Raw genomic sequence first — 22,083 nt, 5'->3', positions numbered from 1 at the left:
AACCTGTGATTTCACTTTTTGATCAATGTCTCTCAAGCATTTTTCAAGGGGAAGTAGTTTGTGGATTGCTTTTATTTCCAAAGAAAGTAAGCACTATTTATAGACTAAACAATTTTTTGAAAATAAGTTCTTTCATCAAAAGATGACAACGAATACACTCGTGCATTCTTGAAATCAAGATGTATTTGTCCAAAAAAATAAAACGTATTAACTTAATGAAGATGAGACTTATGAATTCTTCAAATTCATTTCATATTCATTTACTTTAAGAAATATATACTTTTATCAAATACGCTATTTAAAATTTATTGAAACACTTGTTTCTAACATTTGAAGAACTCAAAATGTAAGTTTCTGCCTTCCTTATTTCAAAGAAATCAAAAACCGTAGGAGAAACTCTGGTAAGTTTCTGACATTATCTATATGAAGAAAGTATTCTTTGATTGGTGAAAACCCTCAAGTAATTTGATACATATTCATTGTGATGGACCATTAATTTTAGTTCTTGTTTATATATAGTATAGCAGCTTTCATCTTTTGAAGAAGAACCCTATATATATGATTGTATAAGTCTCTTGCAAATTTTTAACTTTGATTTTCTCTTAAATTTAGCCGATACACCACCCGATAACTGTTCGATAATTGCTACCCAATACCACGGCTAGCTGATTAGTACAATTAAAAACCAATAAGCCAAACCGTTAAGTGTAATTATCCTCTCAATCCGCTTGATAAGTTGCCCTACCCCTAACGTGTGCTTTCTTTTATAAATTGTACCATTTCCTATGATTTTTGGTGATTAGCATCCTAATCTTTTCATTTTCTTGCAAAATAATGAAACCACTCTTTATTGAATTGGCTTTTTTTACCAAACTTCGGACTTTCTCAAAAGCAGATTTCAGTCGAGCTCAGTGGATTTAACTCGGCTTATTTTTTTTTATTCGGGTTATGCACACATATGAAGAAAGGGCTTGAAATCCATACATATAAAAAAATCACATTCATTCTTAACCAAATGCTTTAGATCCTAGATTCGCCTATACACTTTCTTGGACAACATTGGAAAATGTTGTTAAAACTGAATCTATACACTTTCTTGGACAACATTGGAAAATGTTGTTAAAACTAACATATCCAGTAATCAAGTAAAGTCAAATATTTACAATCCCGTCCAGATAACTAGGCGTTTGGACATGCGGTTTGAAACCATGAGATGAAACCAACATTTGGACATGCATTTCATCTCTTAGTTTCAAATCATGGTTTGAAACCCCAATGATTTGGGGTTTCAAACTATGGTTTCAAAAAATTTAAATAAAAAAATTGACTCATAAATTTATATTTTGTAAAAAGAGACTCATAAGTTGATAGATATTTTTAACAATTACTCCCACCAACCATTTACCAGTCTTATTAACTTCCACCAACCTTTATTTATTTCTACCAACCTTTAATTATGTTTACCTTTATTTATATCTACCATTACCTACCTCATTACTATTCATGTTAAATTTTTATTTTTATTGAGCTAAAATTTGATCAATTGATGTTGTATTTTTTATAAAGGCTTTCTAATAACGTATTAATTTTATTATAAACTGTGACTTACCCATTTGGTAAGATTATATAAGAATTAAGAATGTTTTGATATTTTTCATAACTTGTGGGGTTTTTATGTCTATAAGAAAAGATACAACTTGAGATATCTAAATTGCATGTCCAAACATGGTTTGAAACTGTCAAACCACCGGTTTCAAACCATGTCCAAACGGCTCCTAAGGCTGGAGCTTTTTATCTTACATGCAGTAGCTTCAGTGGCCGAACCAGTAACTCGATTATTTACATAACTGTAACACTACTATTCTGAGCAAGGAACGCTTGATTTAGTAATACAAATACAACAATAGAATACAATGGGTACATTCCAGTATTTATACAAAAAATATTGTGCCTTGTTGCCAATATGGCAAGTTGTTGCATCATACAGTTTCTACAATGCCTCGTCTTCTGAGAAGGCGATACAATGTAGTGGTATCTATCATATACAGTTTTTACCTGAATCTATATAGTGTACATGGTGATTTCTCCGAATACAGTAATAATATTAACAGCAATAGTGACGTAAATATCAGTAATTCCGCTCACTTCCAGGTGACTTTTCGTACTTGCTATATTTACTAACTTATATTCATGTTGCAGGACAGCATTTTTTACAACATTAACTCCTCCCATCTCCAGTCACTTGGCAAAGAAATTTGCAATGCTAACCCCAAACATGTTCGGATAGTAGTCCATTGGTACAGGTGCAGAGAGTGATTGTTTTCATGACAATTCCCAAACCTTGTAATCGTTACCCTCAGCAGCCATTTTCCATCTCTGATGCCCATTTGGAGGCTCATAGTGGCCTGGTCCTATTTTAACAGCTACCTTATCATCAATAACTGCCGCATAAACATCCCTTTCGGCCTTTGTTATTTCGACCTGATCAGACAGAAAGCTTAGCATATTAGAACTAGTTTTGGTTCTGCAACCATAGTAGGAAAAGATAACTTGATAATGGCCATAAGAACAGAATTTACAATAAAAAAGCTCGTAACGATTTATAAACCTAAGCATAAAAAATATCTGACTGGATGCAGAATGATTACAGCTGAACTGGCAAATACCAGTTCCAGTGTTGTTAGCATTTTGAATATATGTGTCGAATTCATCAACAAAAATACCATCCGAACATACTTTCTTCTGAAATACTATAATTTTTCACCTTATGACAATCTTATAACCTGATACTTCCCTAAAGTGCTTCCAAGGTTTCATGTATTGCATGCATGTAATATGCATTTGTTAGTTTTTTAGAGGTCCTTTTCACTGTATCATCATAGAGCAATTCTAAGAATGAGTTGGTTTCACATTGATTGGTCAGAACAGAAAATAAGGGAATCGAGCATGTTAACTGAAGAAATATGCAGAATGTCTGTTCTCCTCTTCTCACCGTCCTATTCGTTCAAACTCAATCAACCACTTCAATTTTCAGATTAAGCTGAAATTAACCTCAGAGGTCAAAACGAACCTGCAGCACTCAACATGTTTTTCAGACTTACCGTACTCCGACAGTGGATCTTGTTCCGCTTTCTGAGTGAGATAAGATTTCCTATTTCAGATCGATTACCAGAGAAAATGTGATCAAAGAAGACTGATGGGGTTCCAGGGTGAGTCAGGATATAGGCATAACCTTGCATCTCCTTCCCACCAGGAAATCTCCAATGACCCTTCAAGGAAAAGCCAAAGATACAGGAAAAAATATTAAGGATGAAAAACAAGTCAATTCTTATGCTTAATATTATTCCATGATATCAGCTATTACAATAATCAATCACAAGCCCATTGAGGAGATCATATGACAAGCCCTACAGATTTGACTAGAGGTTCAGCCTGAGACGGAAGAATATGGAACTAAAATAAGGTTATGCAAGTAACCCAAACAAGTAAAAGAGAAAGGGTTCCATTTGGTTATTTGATTGCATTGGGCTCGTGAGGACTTCTAAATTTGCAACTACAAGCTAAGTACTTGTGAAAACATAAAAAAAGATTACATCAATGGAAGAGTTTGGAGTGCTACCTAAATTGGGAGACAAAAGCCATTTCAAAGTTTACAATTATCCCATTAGTTCATCTTGGAAAAAAATTCAGCTCAAGTGCATGGATTTTAATCAATGAGTCCAAATGGAACCTAAGAGAGATGTCCTGTACCAAAAAAAAAAAAAAAAAAAGATGCTGAAGAATTTTACAGCCTTGTGTTGCTAGAACTTTTGCCAAATAAAGAGATATCGACAAGCAAATTGTGGAACATCAAGAGAAAAGAAACTGGGGAAAATCAAAGTTGACAACTTGGACAAGGATTTTAGTTTCTTCACTGATTCCAAGGAGAACTATTCTTCCTAACTATGTTGCTCGGACTCGTAAAAAATGTCAACGGGTGCGTGTCAGATTCTCCAAAATACTTTTGGAGAATCCGACATGGGTGCGGCATCAAAATGAAGAGTCCGCGTAACTTAGCTTCCTAATGGTGGTCACAGCTGTGCACTAGTGCCAATAGAAGAGACGCTACAGGGATTCCATTTCATCATGATATATCTAACTCTAAATAACATTTGTAGGTAGTTCCCAGGATTCAAGAGAACATTTAGCTCTCATGCTTGAGGGATCAGAACATTTAGCTCTCATGCTTGAGGGATCCAACCACACTATGCAGGAAAAAGGTATTAAATTAACTGAATAATCAAGAAAGGCATAAAATTGGTTCAGGCCAGCGGACATGCTGAACTAGCTGCCTCCTCATAAAAGCCCTTTTATCACTGTGTAAGATCAAGAGAGGAGCCTCTTTAATCCTCTGATAAATAAAGAGCATATTTACCTGTGTAGAACCTGTATCATGATTCTCTATAAAGGTAACAGCACGAGATGGCCACCATCCAACAACACCGGGAGGTCTTCCTTTCTGATCCGATAATCGCCAGTATTCACATCTCCCAATTGCCTAATTACATAAAATTTGAAAGAGAATGCTGTTAACACTAGAAAAACTGATTTCCCTATCCTTTCTTTTATTACATACTGCCGGTCAAGTAGTTGCATCCACTGTGCCAGGAGTAAAGTTTGAAACACTTACAGAATGAAGAATTCCCTTTGTTGTCACATCAAATGCTCCTGCAGTTCCATTAGTAGCATTAATCCAGTCAACAATTCTCTGCCGATGCGCATCTTGATTGTGATCCATCTCTCCGTAAGTATAGATGAGGGAATCCCAATACTCGCCCACAGCGAAGTAAGGCTCAGTTGCTTCCAAGTAATCCTTCACATAACCACCCCAGAAACCACGAACAAAATCCAGCCTCCATCCATCATAACCAATCTCCTCCCTGCCAAACTAGCGTTACTATTAAAAATTCGTTACAAGATGACCTTTTAAGATGAGACATTCTTGAGTAACACATGGAAAAATGAAAGACAAGACACTTATATTGTATCGTATAGCAAGAAAACAGCATCTTCATACAATGAGGCAGAAACGCCCATGAAACAGATGGAGAAATACCAATTTCTTAGCAGATTAATAGTTGTGCAACTTGACTTGGCATTTCACTGTCGTCTTTATGAGCGGGTGCAATGCAAAGACAGTTAATTCCAGAGGAGTGGATGGGATAAAACAAGAACATCTAGTCGACATGGATGAGATTCTATTCCGCTGCTATATGCAAATGATTAAAGTAAGACCTACTGATACTGTTTTTCTGTTTCAAAATATATGGATAGTGCAGCAAAGAAAGCCGTAATTGAATTTTCAACTATCATTAAAGTATTTGTTTCTGAATGTTCATAAAGGATATTCGTTGCACCTTATTTAATTTTCACATTTTGAATCAAAGCATTAGTGTGGAGCAAGTAATCTAGTCCCCTTGCCAACCACAATCTCAATTTTAACTGCCTTCAATTAACAATTGTTTCCCTTGAATCATGGTGAATTTCTTTAAAAATTGGCATCTGATGTCTTCCAGAGTGATAGCAGTATATTTCAAGTCTTCTCTTTAAGCATTCTCCAATTTCAATCTGCCGTCTCTTTCCTATTCTTGCCACAGAATGCATCAATCTCCAGAAAACCAGAAGTCCTGTCTGAATCACCTGATATCTATATCCTGCTGGCTTCCTTTTCTAATGTGCTTGACATAGACACAGTAGAAAACCCCTTCACTTTGCTCAAGCGCTTTGCATTTTAATATGTAATGCTAAATATGCTTTGGTCAATTAAAATTTAACCCTGGTTTTACAGACATCAAAGGATGTTTATTTTGACAACGCCTATGTAATTATTGCTGAAGATCCTAGGTCACTAAAAGCTCAGGCATTACAAGACAAGGATGACATTCTCTTGATTTAACCATCAGACGGTCTTCAAACGAGAATAAAACAGAAAAATATGAAGGAGGAAAAAGAAGATCGATATAGGTCAAAGCAAAGAGAGTTGAACCTCAGCCAGAGCAACCATTCCTTGATATCCTTTCTCACGAAATCCTGGGAGTGATCAATGTTAGGAGCAGCATGGAAATTATCTCCACTACTTTTATTGCCCCTTCCCTGTAGATAAAAGAAAAGGTAGTTCAAACATCTGGTTCAGCATATCTTGTAAAATCAGTCAGTATTTCATTGAGGGGAAGCAAAAATGTTATAATAGCCACAATGTCTGGATCATTCTGGCTAAACCATAGTAAGGAGTCGCAGAACATTTCTTTGGCGATTAATAGATTCTTTAAACAGTAAGCTAGTCAATTTTAAAGCACAAATGAAAATCAAATGAGTATGGCAAAGTGCACCTCCTCACACACACCATCTACTTTTGGAAGTAAGCAAAATTGAAATCAGATAATGCACTCTGGAAGGAAGATAAGAGCAACCGGTAAAAGATGACGCTTTTGGACTCCTTTTTTCTGCTTCACCCAACCCCCAAGGAGCTTCAACCATATTTATGGGTTTTGCTTTAGTAGGTTAGCATTGTCTCAATTTTTCAGTTCTCAAATTTTCCCTTTAAGTTACCTTTGCCATTTTATCGCTTCAGGTTATTTTCGTGTGTTTGAGCCAAACTCCTTCCTCTTTCCCCTTATTTTCTTTTTCCTCGTCCCTCTTTCCCCTTAGTTACTCTCTTCTTCTTTTTAGATTTCTCTCTCACGGGATAATTTTGAGCATCGATGATCCAATGATAGCAACTTCTAAATCAACTACGAGAATAGCAACCACATTAATCATTCTTCTGTCTTGGATCATTTCCAATTACACATGTTTGTGATTAATTCAAAGACTACAGAAAACAATGTATGCTGGAAAATGTACAAAGCAAAATGTTCAGGCATGGGCTTCCACTACTAGTCCAAAATTGAAGCCGATGGTGGTGGTTCCAATGGAGTTCCGCAGTACGACGGTAGTGTTGCAATGGCTAGCACCACAGATCAAAATATGAAGAAGGGAAAACAAAAAGAAAAAGAAATGGCAGAGGAAAAAGAGGAAGGAGATGCTGGAACAAATTGAGAGGAATGGCAAAAGAGAAAAGAACAGACAGGGACCATAAGAAGCAAGGATTTGTTTGGTATTTCCCGAAAAAAGACAAAGATATCCTTATAATGAAAGAGATAGTAATGTAACATAAATGACAAATTTGAGAATAAAAAATGGGAACGATGTTAACCTACTACAGCCATATGTGTTTATATAAACACACACACACACATATAATATACTTAGAGCTTCATTCAGTTTTCAAGATTTAAATGTGTTTTAAATGATATATCGAGCACATGGTTCTAGTTTTTCAGTTATAAGCATATTAGAAGGCTAAAGAACCGTAATGTTAGTTTGAACAAGAGTCTCAGTTACTCCTACCATGAAGTTCCAACTGATACAGCAAAATCACTAGTGCCACATTACGATGAGCAATAGACAGAGACATTTAGACCTTTCACCTTTTCCAACTCCAACAGTCCTTTGAAAACCCTTGTTTTCACATATCAAAAATATTTTAATGTAAACTTTTTCATATCACTGCAATTGATTTCAAATAACAAAAATGTGGAAGGAGTATACTATTCACCCAGTGGTGGACCAGCACATTCCCAAATATTCCAGTTTGCTACTTCATCCTCTCTGAATTTGTGATTATTTCTACTTTTCCAGTGAAGGACAAGCATCACTGCAAAAGTTTCCTTTGCTAGTACAACAGCACAGAAAAATCTAAAGAGAAATACATACCTGGAAATGTGGATCATCAGAAACAACTGCACGCTCATCCCAATTTAACCGACCCCCAAAGATATTCCATATACCATTTTGATTCCGTTCACTTGCACATCTATGATTTAAGACAACATCACCAAGAACCTTGATGCCCACTTCATGGAATTTCTTTACTGTAACTTTCAATTCATCAAAACTACCATATCTGACAAAGATACAGGAAAATCACACAAAAATGAGATACCCTAAACAAGTACAGATAGAAAGGCACAAATCGAGAGAGCAGTAAATTTTATTCATTTAAGTCTCATTTACCTAGTAGGAACTATCTAATCATTGCTCAACATGAAGGATAAAAATAAGATGCTAAATTCTGTACTAAGGAACAGTCTGCTTGAACCAGAGAGAGACAGAAAGCAGCTTCAGTAAATCAAAAGAACAAAACAGATGTTCTTGTTGCAAGCCACTTTTCATGTTTAATCATAACAAACGAGTATAAAATGAAGAGATTGGAAATAGGAATGACGAAGTACGAGCAATGTGCCCCCTCTTAATTGTTGGCATATCCCCTATTATAACTTCAAATGAAGAGCTACTAGACGAGAAATTGAATTCTCGCCAGTAAAACCTTAACATGACACTGCCCTTCCTAATATTTGGTGTATTTCCTATTTTAAATTATAATGAAACAAATACTAGAAATCGTATGAGATACTTATAACTTCATCTCATAAATCCAGATGGGATATCCATGACTTACGCAATAAATTAGACCAAAAATGAAAGCGAAGAGGATTTGATCATAATACCTGGAATTTAAGTTATATAAATCCGTAGGCATGTATCCCTCTGGTGACACTGAGTCAGTTGGTGGAGGTAACCAGATGACAGTAAATCCAAGTGCAGATAACTCTGCAGCTTTTTCATGCATCTCCTTGTACCATCTTCCAGATTTATGAGATTCCCAATTAAAACCCTGGCACAAAATCTCAAATCCTGTACCGGTTCCTGAAGATACTTTCACGTCAGCTTGTGAAACCTCAGCTTCAGAAACCACAATTTTTGACATTGCTGGGCTTGAACTTCTGAATATACTATAAGCTTCTGCAGCAAGCTTCTCAATTTCTTGAAGAATGGTTTCCTGTATTTCCTTGCTTTTTGTCTTCCGGCTCTTTTCAGAGGAAATGTCACTCACCAAATTCCTTATCTCCTTTATTATATCATCAGTATACACAGACACTGTTTGATTCTCCTCAGGTGAACTGTTGACTATCTTGGAAGAATTTGACTCCTCGTTTTGTTTTCTCTCCTCCAAATGTATGGTGCTAGACTGATGCTTGCTACTTGACAGAGGTATATAAAAGTCGTTTCCCTTACAATTTAACCACGTATCATCATCCAGCTTCACCGCAAAAACAAATCCGGAAAGTCCTCCATCCAAAGTGAACTGTCCCGAAGAACCATTGCCTCCCTCTTTTCTCTGTCACGGGAGAATATATCATCAACATGCAAAGGTAGCTGGTCTTAGAAACAAAAGGTTACTATATTTTTCGGGATACTGAGAAATTTTCCAAAGAGAATCTAGAAAAGGAAAGTGAACAAGATGATAACCCAAAGAGAAAGAGACCCACAAGTATGGCATTGCAACTTTGTTTCGCATATGGATCCATTCTAAGTAACAGATGTGCGCTGCATACATCCAAATCCTAACTGTGGAGACATAAACTAGTGTATGAAAAGAATGCTAGACGCACCATTCTATCGGACCCTTCCATCATGGGGAGATTCAGGGAAAATCTAAAATACAACAGTTGTTGAAGGGAAAATATTGCAAACTTTTAAGTGCTTGATGACAGTAGCAAACTTATTTGCCCAGGTTGGACCTTATCTTTTCATACAGTCATGTTTAAGCCTCCTCATGAGAAGCATTAGTTCAGAATATGTTCACGTTCCCAAACGACTAACTTCCTTGTACTTTCTCCTCTAATCACGGTACACAAACATCAAGCATCGTCTCTATTTACACGTTAGATATTCAACTGATAGCAGTCTAGATGATTCTAAGTTCCCTAGCAAAAAAATTGTTTTAATTTTCCCTACATGCTGGAATTTCCCTCTTATAAAAACGAGCAAATAGATTAAAATCTGGGGAAAAAAGATCAAACATCCCTTTATTCATTAAAGAAGAAAAGAAAGGCTAGTTGTTTTGATGTATATGTGCTAGTAAAAACTTGCACATGTTAAGCAATCTGCCGTGCCATAGCAGCCCCATTTCATGTCCAGAACTATTCAGCCACTTTCACTAATTATGCGTAGAGAAGGAAAAGATTCTATGATCCGTGGAAACTAAAATGTAAGCAGTATAGTAGATATCAAAGGGATAAACAAGTGACCAAATGGGAAAGAGAAACAAAATAAAATAGTACTCCCTCTATCTCATAAGGAAAATGTCTTATCCTTTGCAGACCATCCAAAATTGTTACCACTTTCTTAAGAGAAAAGTTCTTTTATATATTTTTTTTTATAGAGTTTATGCACTCAAAAAATCATGTAGGCTCCCATTTTACACTTTACAATACTATATTTAATCTACTCTATTCTCTAAAACCACAAAAATCAACATACCGCGCCCACATATTCCCCCACGAAATACTAAATAAATTACGTCTTGCACGCTTCCTTTAACTGATACGCTGAATTACCCTAAGACAATTAATTTTGAATGGAGGGAGTATCAATGAAGATTCCATGTTTTAAGCACTCCACAAAATCCATGATTGGAGGTTACGGCAGCATCTATTCCAAAATAGCAAGTTAGGAAAAGCATGGCTGGTAGAATCCAATGACTTACTGGTAAGAAACAGATCCACATGACACTTCCATTTTTCCTTTTCATAAGTAGTTTGATTAATATACCAGCATCAAGATAGTGCTTACAAAATTGAACCAGCAACCTAGACTCACTCCTTTACATCGATTCACATGGCATTTTCAATGACTAGAATATTAAATCCTTGCTAGACTTAACTGAACCAAAAACCAACATAAATTGGACCAACCGATTAAAAATCTTAAAATAGAAAAGGTTATAATGTCCCTTCATTCATTAAAGAAGAAGAGAAAGGTTAGTTTCTCTGGACATACAGATACTAGCTATTACAGATACATAACCTTACACATTACACCAACAAGCCCTGTTTCATGTCCAGAACTACTGAGCCACTTTCAAGCAGAAGGTGTAGGGTAACCAAATTCCATTTCCCAAGGAACCCAATATATTAAAAGCAGTAGATCCATCCAAGGAATAACAAACACAAGACCAGTGGGAAGGAGGCACCCAAAAAAAAAAAAAAAAAAAGAGGAAGAAAAACAGTACTCCATCTATCCCAGAAAAAGTAATCTTACTTCCCTCTTTTGGAGTATAATGTTAGCTTGAGATGAATTTAAGTGGGGAACATGGTGAGTGGGGTTTTATATAGCCAAGCCCAACTTGTTTGGGACTGTGGTCTAGTTATTATTGAGTTATTGTACTTTCCTCTTTTGGACCGTCCCAATATTGTGTCCAGAAAAGCTTTACTACAGCTTAGATATTGAAAAAGTTATGTAAGGCCACAAGATTTACTCTTTAAAATACAACTTTTACTCTATGTTCTGAAGCCAAAAATGTCATCATATTAGGCCCACATGTTCCCCCCTAACAATTACTAAAGATTTCACATGTTCAACTCTTTTCCAATAAACACACCAAGTCAAGCAAAGCCTTCTAACTTGGATGAAGGGAGTATACATGAAGATTCCAGGCGTAAAGCACTTGGAAAAATAAAGGATTGGAGATTACTATGACCACAAATCTACAATAGCAGGTCAGGAGAAACCTGGTTGTAGAACCCAATGACTTGCTGGTGAGAACAGCATTTTGATTGGCTAACATTAAAGGCATGAACTCTTGCTAGAGATGAACCACACAAGGAATCGGAAGTTCATTAGCCCAAAAGTAAGTACCTGGAGCAAAGTCCGCAGTGCCTTATTCTTGAAAACTACTGTTTCCGCTGGATATGGCATTGCAGGAAGTTCCCATCTTTTAGCATCATCTTTGCAGACTCCCCAGTGAAGAATTACATCTCCAGGTAAGTCGGTATCTATATACAAAATATTCTTGGCAGTCTCTGGACACTGCTTAACAGAGACACTCAATGTGTTATCAACAATAGTCTCTTTTCCTATGAAATGCTCCTCATAGAATCCTTCAAGACGCCTGTTTTTCACACTAGGCCCATCATTGCTGCTTGATTCCTCCTTAGAAGGAGCAGCTTCTGGCTTAAGGAGGATGTTCGACAGCTGCCCTAGCGGTCCTGCAATGAAAGAAGAGCCACTGAACTGTCACTTTCTTTTCTCAGTACAGCTTGAATTTGGAAAGACACAGAATTATTTGGAAAGACACAGAATTACTCAAACAATATAAGACATAACGGATCTATCTGCCCGTGCTGATATTTTAGCTAAGCAGAGGAATGGTTTGATTAGAAACTACTATAGTATTAGAACTTATAATACAAAATAGCTTGGAAATATAGAAACTCAAAACAGTAAAGTAGTGCATCAACAGATATACCAACATACCATAAACAGATACAACTCTTGTTTAGCCTGGGTGAACAATCTTCATATTTAGAAAAGACAGGTTTCAACACAATTGAGTTAGTTCTCCTCTCCGGAGAAAGTCAGCCAGGCTAACATGAAAGACGTGATAAAGATTGAATATAAGGGAGAGGCAAGAAATATGAACATACGGTATGCATTTCGCAACAAAAAGTGAAACCCTGGCCATATCCCTGATCCCTCTTTACCTCCAACAGTATTAGCATCATCTTCAAGGTAGTCAGTAAGAGGAATCTTGAAGTCCCGCCCTTTGTGCTGATACCAATCTCCAGTTTCCTCATCCTGCATCATCAAAATAAACCAACACCAAAGCACCATCACCACCAAAAAAGTGAAAACTAAAGCTATCAGAGGAGCAGCATACATAAAGAAAGAAAGTTGAAAAATCTAAGCATAGAAGCTAACCTTCAAAACAAAATTTATAGCTGCAATAGACCACTTAGAACTTATGTCAATCTTCACCTCTTGAAGTGTTTCTCCTTTCAAAGGGGTTTCAATTGCATAATCCTGTAACGGCAATGAGATTCACATTTAGAGAAAAAATATGAGAAAGCAAATGTAGGAAAGAAGTAGATGGACACCTTCACAGAGATTGAAACTAAAGCGATTAAATTCACATGCAAGAAGAAATATTAATAGAACAGGGATGAGGCGAACTAGCAAGAGAGAGAGTAGTAGACACCTTTATGGCGATTGAACCCGAGGGCCGCATCTCTGGAGGAGGTTGATCCCATTCACTGCCAGATTAAAATAAAAAATTTACAAACAATCCTGAGTCTTTAGGAATTTAATGACTATTTTAGCACAAGTTCATGAGGTATAAATCTCCAAATCAGAACATAAAAGGCTATTATCCCCATCTTAACGACTACAACTTGACATTACAGTTAATTCCTTTCTATCCATGATATTGTAAAATATATTCACCTAGTTATTCCTACCTCCAAAATACAAAAAAATAGCAGTACTTCCATCTATCAAACCAGACTAACCTGCCAACATCACCAGTATAGTGGACCCCCCAGTGAAGAATCCATTTTCCCGGCACAGTACATCCCAGAGAGAGGTGCCAATTCTCTTCATCCTTCCCCTTATCCAATCTGATGGCTATCTTTCCTTCAGCCTGCAATACCAAAATAAGCCAATGACACCGCCTCTTAATCTTTCTCTATATCACTAATGGCCAAACCAAATAACACTTACACAAAGCACAAATATTTAACAAAGAAAACAGAGGAGATTCAAATATATTAAAGAAAATTGCACATTGAATAATGAAGGCCGAAACATTCAGTTTCTCTCTCTCCTTTTGTAAGCTTGACCAGTCTTCTTCTTCTTCCTTTTTTCTCCCTTTATGCGAACATATAATATGAATTGCTAAACACTGGTCCAAACAGGGATAAATTTCTTGAACCAACAGAGAATACACGACTCCAAATCATGAAGAGTTTGATTTTACACTTAACAGCAATTCAAACAATGTTTTGAATAAGTTAGTGGGTGTTTGGACATAAAATTGTGAAATTTGAAAAAAAAAAAAATGTTTTCAAGTTGAAAATGGTATTTGGAAATTGGAGTTGTGTTTGGACATGAATACAAATTGGAGTTGTTTTTGAATATTTGTGAGTTATGTGGAGTGAAAATTGTGAAATCAGTTATATGAAGTTTTTCGAATTCTCCGGAAAATTGTAACAATTCCATGTCCAAACAGTTTTCCGAAATAAAATTACAGGAAAGAGGTGAAAAATACCCATGGCCAAACTGGCACTTAAACTGCTCGGGTAATTTAATAAAAAGGAATTCTTAACAGAAATGGCGGGAAACGCGAAAAACACAATTCTTCAAGCCCCAAATACTCATTAATTCCAACAAAAACTCTCATTTCTAATGATCCAATAAACTTTCAAGCAAAAAATAGAACACGCAATGTACAAATCTGAGAATCTCTAGGTCAATACACATATATATACACACAAAAAAACTGCATACAAATACTTAACAAACAATACTATTTTTTGAATAATTTAAACCGCTTGGGTAATTTAACAAAAAGGAGGTTCCTCACAAAATGGCGGGAAATGCGAAAAACTCAATTCTTCAAGCTCCAAATACTCATTAAATCCAATAAAAATCTCTTATTTCTAATGATCCAATGAATTTACAAGCAAAAAATAGAGCATGCAATGTACAAATCTGAGAATCTCTAGTATAATAACAATACAACAACAACAACAACAACATCCCAGTGAAATCCCACATCGTAGGGTCTGGGGAGGGTAGAGTGTACGCAGACCTGACTCCTACCAAGGTAGGACGGCTGTTTCCGAAAGACCCCCGGCTCAATAAAAGCATAAAAAGAAGTCAGATACGGTTAGATAAGGTTAAGAGATTCGGATAAGAGATTTAAAGCGATATGAAAATGAAATAATGCAAGCGACACAGATAATACAGGATAATCAGAGCACAGAAAATAACCGATAATAGCAGAAATCAGAGCAGATGACACAGGATAACCAAAGCACAGGAAATAACACATAATAACAGATAATAGCAGAAATCGGAGCACAAGAAATTATATTGCAATAATGCGACTACTAATAAGAACGGATAACGAGACTATCTACTAGCCTTCTACCCTAATTTGGGTCCTCCAAACCCTCCTATCTAAGGTCATGTCCTCGGTAAGCTGTAATTGCGCCATGTCGTGTCTAATTACCTCTCCCCAATACTTCTTCGGCCTACCCCTACCTCGTCTGAAACCATCCATGGCCAACCTCTCACACCTCCGCACTGGGGCATCTGTATCTCTCCTCTTCACATGCCCAAACCATCTCAATCTCGCTTCTCGCATCTTGTCTTCCACCGAGGCCACCCCCACCTTATCCCGAATATCCTCATTCCTAATCCTGTCACTCCTGGTGTGGCCACACATCCATCTCAACATTCTCATCTCGGCAACTTTCATCTTTTGAACGTGAGAGATCTTAACTGGCCAACACTCCGCCCCATACAGCATAGTCGGTCTAACCACCACTTTGTAGAACTTGCCCTTAAGTTTTGGTGGCACCTTTTTGTCACATAGCACTCCGGAAGCAAGCCTCCATTTCATCCACCCTGCCCCAATACGATGTGTGACATCATCGTCAATCTCCCCGCTGCCTTGCACAATAGACCCAAGGTACTTGAAACTACTTTTCTTCTGGATGGCCTGGGTACCAAGCCTTACTTCCAAGTCAGCCTCCTGAGTTGCTTCACTGAACAATCTAGTATAATAACAATACACACGAAAAATAAATCTAATACAAGTATGGGAAATTCTCAAAAATATACAGCCCAACATAAAATATTACGCCATGTAGCCAATATACAATATTATACAACATTATATTTGGGAGAAAACATTATACATAATGTATCAACCTTATATAAACGTGTATAATAGTTATACAAGGTGTTTATATACAAATATGGGCTAAAACGGGCAACAAACTCAAAGTATGGGCTACGTGGCGTAAATATTTTCTCCCAGTAGACATAGAGCGTAATTTTCTGTTAACAAGAAAAAAGAAATTCTTCACAGAAATGGCGGGAAACGCGAAAAACTCAATTCCTCAAGCTGCAAATACTCATTAATTCCTAGAAAAATCTCTCATTTCTAATGATCCAATGAATATTCAAGCAAAATTTAGAGCACGCAATGTACGAATCTGCAAATACAACAACAACATAGCCACTGTAATCTCACAAAGTGGCATGGGTAGAATGTACGCCGACCTTACCCCTACCTTGGCAGGTTAATACATATACACACACGAAAAAACTACACCCGCTGCCCAATTTATGCGGCACCTTGCCCTTTTTAGTCTGCCCCAAAAAAAAAAATCGCATTTCTATAATCAAATCAGAAACAATTTAACTTTATAATTCCTCTAATACCCTTAATGAAATGATTTATAGCCACAAAAAAAACTTCTAAGTTTTGTTTTCGACCACGCAGAATAGTATTCTTTTCTTGCTTAAACTTTATGTCAAGTCAAACGGTGCCACAAAAATTGGGATTAGTGTGTGTGTATATATACTAGTTATGTGAGGCCCGGGCTTACTCAAGATATAAAAGTAGATATTTTAATTAAAGAAATATAATTTGTGTTAGTACAAGTGTACAACAACAACAACCATATACCCATTGTAATCCCACAAGTGGGTAATTACGTTAGTAATAATTAAATTTCATATAAGTATATTTTCAATATATGAAAGCAAAACTTTCATTCCACTCCTTTAATATTTTAACTTCCATTTTGATGAAAATCAAATGCGGAGCCAGAATTTGACATTTATAAGTTATGTATCTTAATTTTCTGAAGTTATTTAGTTCTAAATAAATAATCTATACATAGTTAATGAACTTTTAAGACAAATACATAATTTAACTTGCGTAACGGATGGAGCTGCTCCTCCCTTAATTAGGGATTCGAACATGGATATGGAAAAAATCTTTGGAGGGAGCGCTTCTCTCGAATGGGCGAAATACAGTGTAAATTATCTGGATTAATTGGGCTCAAATGCGAATATCAACATAAAAAATGAGGTAGAAGGTTCATAACTTTTGAAAAATAGACCTTAAAGATAAAAAAGAAAAAAACAAAAAGAAAATTAACTTAAATAACATTAGGACCTAAAAGTAATTAATTAAAAAAAATTAAAAAAATTTGGAAATTATTGTGAGGACTATAAAAGTTCCTAAGTTTGCCCTTATATATAGTAGTAATATATATATAATACAAGTATTTACCCTTTGGGGTCGTTTCAACGAGAAAGTCTCCGTTAAAACGACGTCAGACTTTTCCGACGTGTCAAGGACGGCAGCATCGGTGGAGCTAGCTCTTAGAGGTAACGTCCGTCTACGCCCTGAGTTGCAGAATCTCAAAGTTGCCTTACGGGAAAGTTGCGGTCTCCGGCAGTAATTAAGAAAAAAATGAGGGGTTGTTTTTGTATTTTCATAAAGTTTTGGGCTTCGTCGGAGATAATTGCCGACGAGAGGCTCTATAGTAAGTGTTGACATTTTTTATTTTAATTTTCCGGTCACTATACACTAGATCTCTCACCTGAAAAACATGAGAGAAAAAAGAGAGAAGGAAATAAAGCCATCGCTTTTGCATGGATATTTATTCCGTGTGCGATTCAAACACTTTTGGAAAAAAAAATCTTTACTTTTTTTAAGAGGATTATTATGAAAAGCACCCCTAAAGTAATCTGGATTAATGATCAGATACCTTCAACTACACGATTAGTGACACACTCCTCCAACTTTTTTAAAAAAACAAGAAGGTTGTTGCAATAATACTCCCTTTCACTTTTTAGTATATACATTTTGTACTTCCCTTTGATAAAACATTAGTTAAGTTATTTTACTAAGTTACTCATATTTACTATTTTTTGAAAATCTAAATTTGATTATTAATAATTTAATAAGTTTGAGAAATTTTTACTTAATAATAAGGTCGAAATTGAAAAAAAAAATCTCTTGATTTACTAAAAGTAGATAAGTAAAAGAAAAAAATGTATAGTTAATATACTAGATAAGTAGAAAGGAACGAAGGGAGTAGTTTATCATCCTAATTGGCCGTCAATTTAGTTTTGTAAAACATTTTGCACATAACTTTCATTGCGGTTAATGGGCAAAAAGATGTTTTCTTTGAATTCATAGGTACGAGAAGAGGAGCGATGCTGCTAAAACCAGCGAATGTTATTTGTACAGTAGTAGATGCAATGAACAAAAGTCATGATAAAAGGTCCCGTCTTAAAAAACATGCAGCATTACGAGCTATTCATCAAAGTGATATACTGTTAACTGCAGAGAATCGAATTATTTAATCAAGTAATAGTTCTAAGATTCAAGAGACACTAGACATTATAGTTGATAGAACAAATCAAGAAAAGTATTGTCTTTAAAAATATATTTTATATTGTGGAGGAGGTTGATGGCAATTGAGGTAGTTTACAGGAGCTTTATTACAATAATGACAATAAAATAATGACTTGAGTGTTAAAATGATAAAAAAATATTAGCTCATTGTCCGAAAGGGTGTGCACTTTCCATCGGCTGCGGACGTGGGACTTGGGGTGGTACAATTTTTCTATAATAATTCCAACTTTACGTAGATTCGAAGGGTCTCTCTCCCACACAATTATTGGTCCCAGAGAAATAATATCGAAAATATCTTACTTAATGGCTTTTTCAATAAAGACCTGTCATTAATTCAACTGGTTGTGCTGTGTTTCAGATGGTTTTAACACTTAATATTAGAATTTTCTGTATTTGTATATGTAGGGACACAGTGAAAAGTTAGACAGGACCACTGATCATTCTCCAATTGATTATACTTTGGGAATGTCGACCTGTGCGCTAAGTTCTGACTCAGTTCTCGAACTAGCATATTAGCAGTTTCTTATTTGGTTGTACATGTACAATTTATCAATTTCTAAAATTTAAGAGCACGACTTAAGGTGTGTCCGTTACGGAGGAAAATATTTTTTCAATTTTTTCATGTTCGTTTAGTTAAAAAAATTAAAAAATATTTTTTTAAAGAAAATAAATTCCTCAAAAATAGAAAAAATAATTTTTCTAATTAAAGTAGAAAAAACAAATCCACGAGTGCATTTCACCGACCACTCTATCACCACCAAATCCAACCACCCTAACCCACACACCCCCACCCCACAACCCAACAACCCCCCCCCCCCCTCGTAAAAAAAAATTGTTTTGGAAAAAAAGTTTGGATTTTTTTTTTTTGCACTACCCACCCCCACCCCCCAATTACCAAACCCCAACCACTCCTGTAACCCAGGCACCACCCACTCCCCCACCCCCTCCCCCATCCCACACACCCCCACCCCACGACCCAACACCCTTCTCCCAAAGAAAAAAATAATTTTGTTTTGAAAAATAAGTTTTGAATTTTATTTTTTTTGCAGCACCTACCCCCCCCCCCCCACCCACGTAACTATCAAATCCCAACCACTCATGCAACTCATGCACCACTCTCAGAACCCCTGCCAATTTTATTTTTAAAATTTTTCTTTTGGGTTTTCTACACCAACACATCTCCCAACCCCCCCCCCCCCCACATGGACACCCCCATCCACCTCAATTTTATTTTTAAAAAAAAAAGTTTTAAAAGTTTTTTATTTTTATTTTTCACCCCACCCACCCCCACAACTGCCCCCTCCTCCCCACACCCCACTACCCCCTTCAAAAAAATTAATTTTTTTTAAGTTTTGAAAAGTTTTCTTTTTTGATTCTCTACACTCACCCCCGGCACGAACCCCTTACCCCCTCCTGAATTTTTTACTTCCTATTTAATTTTATCCTTATTAAAAATTTATAAAAATTAAAAGTTTGAGTGATTAAAAATTAAGATTTTTGGAGGGGGTGGGTGGTGTAAAAATGCAAAGAAAAAAAGTAACTTTTAAAATTTTTTTTAAGATTTTTTTTTTGGGTGGGGGGAGGGGGTGTCCGTGTGTGGGGGGGGGGGGGGGGGGTTGTGGTAGCAGAAAACCCAAAAAAGAAAATTACAAACTTCAAAGTTAAAAAAAAAAAAAAAATGGGTGGGGGGAGGGTGGGTATGGGGATTAGTGTGGTATGGGTCGACTGAGGGGGGGGGGGGGGGGGAGATGTGGTGGTGTAGAAAATCTAAAAAATAAATAAAAAATTAGGGGGTGGAGATGGGGAGTTGGTGTGGTATGGGGAGGTGGGTTTGGGTGGAGTTGGCGGGGCTTGGGTGGATATTTTTCGAAAAATATTTTCTACCAACCAAACGAACATGAGAAAATAAGTAAGAAATTCACTTAGTTTCCACTACCCAAATGAATATGAGAAAATAAGTTGAAATTCACTTATTTTTCAAGAACACATTTTCTTAGAAAACATTTTTCTCCATACTGAACACACCCTTACTATCTAATGAAGTAGAGGAAAATTTCGGGGATCAGGTTCAAATTTCAGTAGAAATAAAAAGATATTAAATGATTTCTTCCCACTTGTTTAAGCATGGTGGACAGATTGTTGCCCAATATTTATGCTGATGAAAGATAGCAAACATCTGAAGGCGTGGTCAAAACATGCTTAACCTGTCCGAACACTACCATTAAGTGGCTTTTTCAAACTATTTGTTAGTTGTCTATCACTCAGAATATTTCATGCATTTTCAAAATGTATAAGTTTTAATTTTAATGGATCAAGCTAATAATACTCCTTCAAAATGAAACTAGCTGATTCATGTATCACTACTAAAAAAACAGGGTTTTTCGATCAAAAAATTTCGACCTCGTTCTTCGCAGGAATGCCCGTTATTCGGGGTGGTCTTTAATTTTGCCCCTCAAAGTGCTGGTCTTTAATTTTTGTCCTTCGCCTAAAATACCTTGAGGTTCTGAGTTCGAACCCCGGCTCAGGCATAAAAATAAAAATAAATTGGCAAGGCAAGACTTTTGGAAAAGTCTGTCTTATGCTGCATAGGTTGTCTTAAGGCATAAATAAAATTCTGCCGGATTCAGCAGAGGTTGCCTCATAAGACATATTTTTAGTTTTGCCAAGGCAACCTATGCCGCATAAGACATACTTTTCCCAAGCCTTGTCTTGCAATTTTTTTTTTGATTAAGCGGGAGTTCGAACCCAAAATTTGAGGTATTTTCAATCACTTTTTTAAGCGAGGGAATAAATTAAAGACCAGCAATTTGAGAGACAAAAATTAAAGACCACCCAAAAGAAAGGACAATCCGCGCAAAAAATGAAACTAAACATGGCCTTTACTTCTAAATGGGCTTATTGGGTTACAAAGACACTCTATTGGCAGATGGGCCAAAAAGAACGAATGAGCAATTTTCCATTTACGCAAATGTCCTGTTCGAAGTTATCATTTAGATTGTGTCCCTCATTTTAATAGTTTTACAAATATAGCCCTTAGGAGTAAGTCTTTCTAGATAACACTAGACTCATGTCTAAATATTTGCTCATATGTTTCTCAATCTTAAAAATAAAATATTAATCTATCGTCTAATGTTTAAATAACTTACAAAATTTTAAATCAGGATCTAACATTTTCTCATACAATTTTCAATTTGCTCAAAAAGAATCTTTAAATTGTGATCTAAAAGGTTCATGAATTGTATAAAAATAAAAAGAGGATCATTTACTAAATAGGAACACTCGTGGAAGTTGCTTTTCATCTCAATTAGGATATTAAATTTAGTTATAGATTAATTGAACTCAAAAACAACTATCAGGCACCTAATAAAAATCAACCAGAAAAAACTCTCGTACTACTTTAAATTCGGTGTCTATTTCATGATAAAAGAAGTTCTACAAAAAATTATTTAACACTTTCCGTAAGTTATAAAAAATTGAAAAAATATCCCCTTCCCTGGATAAATATCGTACAAGGCTTTTCCCTTTTTCTATATAAAAACAAATTTGGTCAGAATCTCAAAAACAATTCAATCACTTTCATTTTGTGCTAATCCAATACACGTGTAAGTGGGTCCCACTAGTATTTTCGTCTATAGCTGGTGATAACTATACATTCTCTAGCTGACACAAAACGTTACGCAACAGAACACTTATATTAGATACTGTACTAGAAAAGA

General features: G+C 36.0%; 1 protein-coding gene across 4 annotated transcripts; it reads right to left on the bottom strand.

Annotated features, from left to right (window-relative positions):
• Positions 1–1,861: 1,861 nt before the first annotated feature.
• On the bottom strand, positions 1,862–17,593 carry LOC132641520 (alpha-amylase 3, chloroplastic). 4 transcript variants are annotated; one of them, XM_060358547.1, is made up of 13 exons: positions 17,234–17,589; positions 13,431–13,561; positions 13,121–13,175; positions 12,844–12,945; positions 12,570–12,720; positions 11,782–12,131; positions 8,589–9,259; positions 7,795–7,984; positions 6,026–6,132; positions 4,670–4,919; positions 4,415–4,537; positions 3,102–3,269; positions 1,862–2,481 (listed from the first exon to the last, which is right to left on the bottom strand). In XM_060358547.1, the coding sequence occupies exons 1-13, from the start codon at positions 17,501–17,503 to the stop codon at positions 2,323–2,325; spliced, it is 2,727 nt and encodes a 908-aa protein (XP_060214530.1). In that variant the 5' UTR covers positions 17,504–17,589; the 3' UTR covers positions 1,862–2,322. The 4 variants fall into 4 exon arrangements, with proteins under 4 accessions (XP_060214530.1, XP_060214531.1, XP_060214532.1 ...); XM_060358548.1 differs by having other exon boundaries at positions 12,627–12,720; XM_060358549.1 differs by lacking the exon at positions 3,102–3,269 and having other exon boundaries at positions 17,234–17,592.
• Between the last annotated feature and the right edge of the window lie 4,490 nt (positions 17,594–22,083).

Source organism: Lycium barbarum, chromosome 5 (genome assembly GCF_019175385.1).
Source record: "Lycium barbarum isolate Lr01 chromosome 5, ASM1917538v2, whole genome shotgun sequence".
Lineage (NCBI taxonomy): Eukaryota > Viridiplantae > Streptophyta > Magnoliopsida > Solanales > Solanaceae > Lycium > Lycium barbarum.
This window is presented reverse-complemented; position numbering and strand designations above follow the sequence as displayed.